The sequence below is a fragment of the Sodiomyces alcalophilus genome, assembly GCF_042370955.1.
Source record: "Sodiomyces alcalophilus JCM 7366 unplaced genomic scaffold ACRALscaffold_5, whole genome shotgun sequence".
In the NCBI taxonomy this organism is placed as follows: Eukaryota; Fungi; Ascomycota; class Sordariomycetes; order Glomerellales; family Plectosphaerellaceae; genus Sodiomyces; species Sodiomyces alcalophilus.
Window position 1 is genome coordinate 567,813 of NW_027263536.1, and position 8,551 is coordinate 576,363.

The 8,551-nt window shown below is 54.0% G+C and overlaps 2 protein-coding genes across 2 annotated transcripts; one reads left to right on the forward strand and one right to left on the reverse strand.

Moving 5' to 3' along the window:
- Positions 1-1,944: 1,944 nt before the first annotated feature.
- On the reverse strand, positions 1,945-4,687 carry ACRALDRAFT_1077101 (uncharacterized protein; the record flags this gene model as incomplete). The annotated part of the gene is made up of 3 exons (XM_071018594.1): positions 1,945-3,928; positions 3,995-4,203; positions 4,288-4,687. Coding segments are annotated over 3 exons (1,913 nt in total), but the record flags the coding sequence as incomplete, so codon positions are not given.
- A 1,504-nt stretch (positions 4,688-6,191) lies between these two features.
- ACRALDRAFT_211599 (uncharacterized protein) lies at positions 6,192-8,523 on the forward strand (the record flags this gene model as incomplete). The annotated part of the gene is made up of 14 exons (XM_071023737.1): positions 6,192-6,584; positions 6,632-6,713; positions 6,748-6,957; positions 7,032-7,109; positions 7,152-7,431; positions 7,488-7,535; positions 7,596-7,622; positions 7,667-7,761; positions 7,810-7,904; positions 7,963-8,041; positions 8,093-8,216; positions 8,243-8,321; positions 8,348-8,417; positions 8,486-8,523. The coding sequence occupies 14 exons, from the start codon at positions 6,192-6,194 to the stop codon at positions 8,521-8,523; spliced, it is 1,698 nt and encodes a 565-aa protein (XP_070873932.1).
- Between the last annotated feature and the right edge of the window lie 28 nt (positions 8,524-8,551).

An 8,551-nucleotide genomic window follows, 5' to 3' on the forward strand; every position in this document is an offset into this window, starting at 1 on the left:
TACAGAGTTCCAATGGATGTCTTGCAATGTACATAATCTACGCCATCGCCGTTACACCGCCAACGAATCAAAAATGACTGGAAATAATAAGTCCGTACGCAAATCAGCACCGCCCAAACCCCCGCCACCGACCCCCACGCAATCGCCCCGTACCTCAGCACCACCACCGCCCCGTCCATATCCTCCGTCATGTCGGTGAGGAAGAACGCGACCAGCACCGGCCAGCCACGGACCAGCAGCCGGCGCAGGTGTATAGCCAGCTGGCTGCGCGTCGCGGCCCAAAACGACCCGCCCCGCGCGACTTGACCGCGGCCATCGCGCGCTTGACCGCCGGCGCCATCTTGTACGCCGCGAACACCGACGTACATAGTCGTACAAGATCAGACCCATCTCGCGGAGCCGCATCGTATGCAACAGCGCCATGTTCGCTTTGGTCTGACATTCCATCACGTCCTCGCCGTGGTCTCCGGTGTCGGGTTTATCCATCCACGCCGTGGTCACGGCGAATTGCCGCTCCGTCCTGGTCCACGTTTCCGTCACGGCGCGCACGAGGTCTTTTGCCTTGTCGAATCGGCACCTCCCTCTTTCGCTTCTCGTGCCATTGCCGGCAATATCAATCACGCTGTATCTTCCGCCGGCTGTCCAGGAAGATAGATATATCGCTTTCTCCACGTCGTGAATGACGGGGACGCGTCAGGTCCCGTCGTCTCCTAGTCAGGCAGGTGTTTTCCCGCTTCCGCTTATGTAGTATTTCCCAATACATTGAACATAAATTCGTGCCGAGGGAGGCCCTTTCGTTCATCCTGGGGTATACCAAAGTCGAACCCTATCGGCTCCAGTGGGTCTCGACCGCCGGCGACCGCTCGTAGGATTCTTCTTGGACGGCTGATGATTCTGTCATCGTCTTGGTCAAGGGGTTGAGGGTATGTTCTAGAGCCAGAGACGCAAAGGTTTCAGCTCAGCTCATCGTCCCGTTGTATAGCTGGGCCTCTTTGGCATTCATATCCAAGGAGAGGAAGAGAGGCGACGGAATTTTCGAGCCAAATAAAGCGGCATGGCATGCATAATAGCGCTCGGAATCTTGTCGAGAAAGAAGTTTTGATAGGCCCGCTGTCATTGTGCCCATTTGGCTCGACGACAGACAGGCGACAGTCATGTCCAACATTACAGCGCACGTGTTTACGTTGTAAACCAACGGTCGTAGTCATCAATCTGAGGGTCAACTATAGACCCGCTGCTGCTGCCGCGTCTGTCCTAGGACTACCGGTCTTTCTACACTCGTTTCTACGCCCCTGCTCAGTCCTTGCTGTCCACTCACACCCTTTAGAAAAGTTACGCGTGGTCATGTATAATCCATCGCTGTATCGTCGACAATCACTCATCGCCACGAAGGTATACAATGGGAATACAATAACATTGAGTGAGAACCTAGGCCCCAGCGCCTCCTCTGTATACGGACAGAACACGAGGTCAGGTCGGGTCGAATAGTGCCTCTCGTATAAGCCGTTCGGCTCCCTCTTCACCGGCGCCTCCACCGGCGCCTCCTCTCCAGCGAGGCGCAAAGCCCTCGGCGTCCCAACCAGCTTGCCCGCTCCCTACTTGGTATTTCTCCTCTCACGCACCCATCTGTCCAACAAAAGGGAAATTCCAGACCAACGCCAAGGAAGATGTCCATAAGTTACCATGAAGATCTCCAACTTCAATATCGGAAAATCCACCAAGTCCCAAGCCACCCGGGCGAGGACCTTTTCTTCCCCCGTTATTTTGAATCTAACCCCTCCACGTATTTCAACTCTTGCTTTCTCCTCGTCTCCCAATTAAAAGCTAATCCCAGAACGCTGCCGAAAAAAAAGAAAAAAAAAGTCATCTATGGCTCATCAGCGGCGCAGCCAAGCACAAAGGAGAAGAGAGGGAAAAAAAAAAAAAAAAAAAAAAAAAAAGAGTCAAAAAGAAACGTCACACCCTGGGCGGCCACGCCAAACCACGACCCCTGAGCGGAAAACAAGAAAAAAAGAAAACAAAATAACCCGAACCAAAACATGTGCTGAGATGAATTGGTCGAGAAATATATTAGGCGTGGCGTAGGATCCGACGTAGAAACTCCCCCTATTCCATACTGACCGAGACAGGAAGTGATACACCTCTTGTCAGCCAGAATAGGCCGCGGAATGCATATAAACTATAAAAAGAGATATGTGGAATAAATGGCAAGCGAAAAAGAAATATGTCAGTATGCGGGAAAAGGGAATCGTGGAAGAAAAAAAACATATACGATCGCTTGTGCCAGACACGCATGATCGAAATCCGAAAAAGAGGTATCGTCATGCAGATTTCGTCGTGCCCACGGCAAGGGAAATAAAAAAAAGGCCGGGAAAGAGCTGGTGAAGGAGCTCTCGTCCAATAGTAGCCAACGCTCACTTTTATAAGGTGGCATGGTAAAGTGGCATGTCAGAGCTTCGACGCACAGGTAACGCCAGCTTCTGAGCACATGCGCGGCCTTTCATGAGTGTGCTGAGCCCTCTCCAAGCTCTTGTCTTTTTGGAGGGCTCTCTCGAATCCGTTTCGTCGCAATCAGTACAGGCTCGAGATAGTAGACACCGACTTTCGCTGCCACATGCACTACATCACTGTGCAGGATGCTGCTGCGCCATCTGGCTCAGCGGCTCGGGGGACAAGGAGGCGGCTTCGGCCTGATCAAACTGCACGAGTTGATTCATGTCCAATTCGGCCTGAGAGGTTTCGTGGTGGGAAGGCGAACCCGTGTGCATCGGGAGATTGATGCGGTGCTTCGAGTACATCTCGTTCAGGCTACCGCCGTCGTCCGACACGGCGCACGAGGTATCTCCGTGATGGCGGTACATGTCGGCCGAGGCCGGGCGTCCCATCATGGCGAGCGGCGGGGATTGATCAACAATCGAGGGTTCGCCGTGGGTCGCAAACGGGGAGACCGAGGGGACGGCCAGGTTGGCCGTATGGGGCATCGGTGAGGTGAAAGTGCCGCCGTAGGGCGTGTTGTAGCTGGACGCTGTCGGCAACGGGCTCGCTTCAGGGCCGTGGGGGAAGTAGCTGGGGCTGGCCGGAAACTCGGATGGAGACGCCGTCGTCGCCGACATGGGATACTGCCGCATGTCCAATCCGAACCCAGCTTGCGTATCTATTCTCAGGTTGGGCCCCAGGCCGCCGTTGGGCTGCTGCGGGATGGGGGCGTGGATGTTGGGATAGATGTTCGGGTGGTGGGGTTGCGGTGCCACATCGCCCGGCTGCTGGATATAGAAGGACGGCATCGGGGTCTGCAGCAGCGAAAAGTCGACGGCCATGGGCACGGATCGGCTGCGCTGCCTCTTGTGGCCAGGACCACGCATCCCCGGCTGCACGTTCCCAATGCCCCACGACTCCTGGAACATACCCACGTGCGGGTGGGCGAAATTGGGTTGCGACGAGGGCCGCGCCATGGGTGACACGGGAGCGGACACGGATAACGCGGCTTGCTGGTCGAAGTACGGATTCGGGTTGTTGCGGTTCATGAAGGCGTCGAGCGACACGAGCTTGGCGAGCTGACCGCTCAGGACCTTGGGGTTGCCGCCGAGGTGGTGGACCAGGCATCGGCTCGCCTGCTTGTCCTCGGTAAAATCGTCCACCTCGAAGAAGCCGCTGGCGGTCGGGGTCGAATCCATGAAAAAGTGCGGCGGGCGGTTCAGCTCAATGACGATGCCGCTCGGCTTGTTGGGATCCCCTTCCTGGTTCTCGAGGTAGATGTTCCTGATATAGGCGAACGGATACTCGATTTTGTAGCCAGCCTGTTCATTGTGGATGTAATAGGTCATGGTGCACTTGTCGGGAGAATAAAAGATGATCAGGTCCATGGTGCTCTGGGCCACGCGAGTCCATTTACCAATGTTGAGTGACCTGCTGCTCAAGTGGTGGATCACTATTCGTAGTCCCCATTAGCACCTCCGAACAACGCGGAGGGTTACGTGAAGACGTGAAGACTCACAAACTTTGCTGCTATTTTGCTCAACGCCAAGAAGCATATTGCTGGAGCCATAGGGGAAATGACCGTTGCGGCCGAGGAAATGGCTGCCAATACCCTTGCCAGACTCCATGGCTTTGATGGCGAGGTAATGCCGCATGGATTCCGGAATGCAGTCAAAGTCCTCGCCGGTTTCGAGGCTCTTCTTGGCCATGAGCTTGATCTTGGCGCGCCTGGCGGCTTGTCAGCAAGATCGGTTCGCGTGGTCACCAGGGCCGAACGAAAAAAAAAATGGAAAAAATGGATGGGAGGCGCACCTGTTTTGGAACCAAATCTGGACAGACCTCTCGGTCATGTCAATCTCCTCGGCGATGCGTTCCCGCACCTGGGCCGTGGGGGTGGGATTTTTATTAAACTCCAACTCCAACACGGTGAGCTGGTCCTGGGTCGCTCGTTGCCTCTTCTGGTTCTTCTGCTGCTGCGTGAGGGTGCTCTTCCGGGTCAGCCGCTTCGCTTGCATGGCGGAATTGTTGAAGCTGATGCTGCTGGTCGAGGAAGGGGAAGGCGTTTGGCTCATCTTGGTAGGTGCCAATGATTGCGGAGTCGGAACCGCGTCGATGGGATTGGAATTGGGAGTGAGAGCACCAGCAGCTGCCGGCGACTCGGCCGTGGCCTGCTCCATCTTCACTTTGGTATCTACTTCCGTAGCCGCCATGGTAGTCGTCGGGTACCGTAGAAGTAAGGTGAAGATTGGCTGGGCGGTGGATGTCGTGTCGTGTCGAGGTGTGTTGCGGAGTGCCTGCTCGAGGGTTCAATTCGATCAAAATCGAGTTCGCAAATACGCCGAGATGAGCACAGTGATGTATCGAACGAGTAACGTAAACGACCCGGAGGTCTATTACGGGCTGTTCAGGTTCCGTCCTTGTTGTCCTTTCGGGTCCTAATCAACCTCGTTCGCGTGCCTCCGACTCGTGGGCCCTTTGCTCCGGGGGGGAAGGCGATGGCGGAAAGAATTAGTGGGCTCGAGAGCGGACGAAGGCGATATACGGCTGAAAAGAGAATGATATTCGGATGCTTTACGCTAGGGAACGTCAGGAAAAAAGGGTATATTGGGTAAGGAGCGTGGTCCTGAATCCGTGTTGGATTAGGAGTTGTTGAGTCCAGGATATGGACGAGATGGATCGTGTCGTGGTTGACGAATGTGAACCAAGTCGAGTCGTGGATACTGGACTAGTGAAAAGGAATGGAATGGATACCCGAAAAGGAGTGACGGGCCCTAAAGATTGACAGAAGGATCAAGAGAAGGACTAGCAATAAAAGAATAATAACAATAAGGCAAAAGAAATGAGTGACTAGGAGAGAAGAGAGAGTGAGGAGTTTGTCGAGAACGACCCAAAGAGGGAGAATGGAACGGGAGACTCAAAATCCAGAGGAAGAGAAACGGAAGAGAACAAGAGGGAGAGAAAAGGGAGGGGAAAAAAAGAGGAAAGGGACCAGACAAGACGAGACTTCCAGCTGGGGGCGGGCTGGACAAACCGGGAAGGCAGGCATTGGTGGGAACCGCCTGCCATACCAAGTCAAGGTACCCCCTCCCGTCTGGGCCACTGAAAAGGACTGAAAAAGTACTTCCATGCGGCTAAAGCGAGGTACCTCAGGACTTGGAGGGTTCTGGTGGTCCAACGGTCCCCGATCCAGACACGAGGGACACCCACCCCGCAGCTTCTCAACTTTTAGCGGTGGCCTGACTGTACGGAGGAGTACTTCGTACGTACGTTATGCAGAGAGAGAGAGTCCAATGGAAAATGCAGCTTGACAGAACAATGCCCCACATTCATTTTTTTCATTGGACAGTTCACGCGGGTACCTTACAGCGGGCCTCCCCATCCCACGCCGTCTCGAAGTAGCGCCAGGGGAAAAAGAGTGAAGCGCATGTCCACAGAGCGTGTTTATACCAAGCATTCTCAAAATTCTGTCCTGCGCTCACCTGTGACCCGTACCACTGCGTTACCGTACTGCGTCATTTGGTATTCGAGAATCCGGCACTACACGGAAGACCGACCCTCGAAACGGTCAACTTGGACAAGCAGGTGGGGGCCAGAACGGGAGAAACCGACTCAAGCCAAAGAAAAAAGTGAAGCCATGCCTACATGCCATCAGGACGAATATGTAGGTACGGAGTCGGAAGACATTGGTGCGTTTTGAGAATTCGGCTGCAGGAACAATGGAGCCACGGAGGCCAGAATGCGGTGCCAATGGACCATTGGCACACACCTCTCGTACGACAGCAGTGTTGGCCTATGGGACGTATGGGATGGACGCCATTTCTGGACCCCTCGTCCCGTCTTTGTCTCTCCCGTCAACTGTCAACTTTTCTCGCGTGACGATGGGATCGACCTGGTATTTTTTCCCTATTAAGACCGCCATATCTGCATCTCACGCCAACTGCGATCAGTTTATCAGTTTCACCCATCGATTCTACTCCTTATTCAGCATTGAAAGAAGGAGATCCCAGGTGCATAGGGGCGGCAATCATCACCCCTTTTTCCGTCGCTTTTTTTTCTCCATTCTCCCAAGACCTCCACGTCCCGTGGAATTTTTGCTTCGGGCCAAAAATGTTCAATTGAATATTACAGAATGGAGCCCTAACTGCCGACAACGAAGACGGCAACGGTGGGCGTCTCACCGTTTTGGCCGCCAAGGCCCGTTGTATCACAGCTGACGCATAAACGGAAGTACAGCACACGTACCGTACCGTATGTACAATGTACAACGTACAGCGAGCGAGTACATACATACATATTACGGCATGCAGCACAATTCTCAGCTTCAATATGGATACCGTACTTTTGGTGCGACACCGGGACAGGGGTCGTCTGACAATGCGTTCAGCCCGACACCTAGCAGACCCATGACCTCCTTCGCATCCTTCTGGATGACCCAGGTCAAAGGCGTCGAGAGATATAAGGTCTTCCTCACCGTGCGGCACAGTCCGCTAGGTATTCTTCTGGTAAGTATTTACAGTACGTTGTATTTGGATGTTACAACGTATTCGTACCTACAGGTCACGTCATAACGCCATCCACCACCCCGTTCGCCTTCTCTTTTCTTCTTCTTCCCTCTTGGTACCTTTTAGCCCCAAGTCCGTCTTTCCCTTTTCCTCTGCCCGCTGTGGGACGCACAGTCCAGGTCCTACACGGCCCCTGGACCAATGGCGATCCCGTGAACCAACAATCCCTGTCTCCGCCGATTTGCATTTTTTTCCCCTTTATTTTGGGGGCATGCCACGAGGAAGACGCGTCTGTGGAGGACACGGAAACCCCTCTCGACCCCTCTCGACCGGCGCACCGAACCGATCCGGCCGCCGGGACACATCAAGCTGCTTACTTTTGGCTGGTCTACCCTACACTACAACGTACACACTTTTCTCCTTCACTCTTGCGTTCTCTAACTTTCACGGACGTGTCGAATTAAAGATATATACTCTGTCGGACAGATAATTCGCAATTTGCATGTCCAGTCCCGCTACCCCTGCAGCGACTTGCGATGATCCGGCAAGGAGGGTAAAGTGAAGAACGGGGAGGGTAAAAAAGAAGGAATGGCAAAGACAGGCCGTGTAGGCCAACAGTTGGATGGAATCTTTGCGAAGAGGTGGGTGGTGTCTAAAAACGGACTTGTCGGACACCTGATGGTAACAAGTCAACCATGGTTGCAGGAGGATTATCATGCGCCCGCTGGCGGCACTGTTCATCCGACGGGGTCTTTGCTAACCATTCTCCCCAATTGGCCAGCCAGTGACCCAGATATCCTCGTAGGGCGTTTCACCCCTTGCCCTTTTTTAGCCCCATGGGCCACGATGATCACGAGCCAAGCACCGCTTCCACCGGGGGCCGGAATCATGGATGGATTGAATTCTGTGTGCCACACTGGGCTCAATGTTCGACGATAGCGATAATTATTACTACCTTGGCGCCATGCCATGCCATGCCTTTGAGCCGCTCCACGGCCCGACGGACGTTGACCGCCAAACCATGGGAGGACTTCTCGGCTTTCTGTTGTTCGCGAGTACATACAGTACGTTGTAGGTACGTCAAAAGCCACTTCCACAGTAGTCCTTATTGGAAGGGCTGTCCACCATCCAGACGGAATGGAAGGACGATGGTGTAGTACGAATAGATCCCGACAGGACAGGCGTCCAGGCTTCTCTGATACCCTCGACATCTGTCTACGAGGTTCATTCATACTCAAAGTGACTTTCGTTCTGTCCTGGCGCAGAAGCGCATGCCGCGGCGTCCCAACACGAGAAAACGGCGCGCAAGCCGGCGCTAAAACCTACACCGACGAGACATGGCTTGTACAGGTACCCACATGTCTGTCTAGCGGTGCAGAGCCTCCGTCGGATTCTGGATCTCGCCGAGTTGTAACAGACCGCGAGACGCGATATATGGCAGTTGTCTTGGAGTATAGGATGAGGCATCAAGCTGCATTATAGAAAGGATGACAGGTCGAGGGTATAAGGCGCAGAATCCTCAATAAGCGCATTTCGTCCGTCTTGAGCGATGCCAAAGCTACGACTGCTTAGTA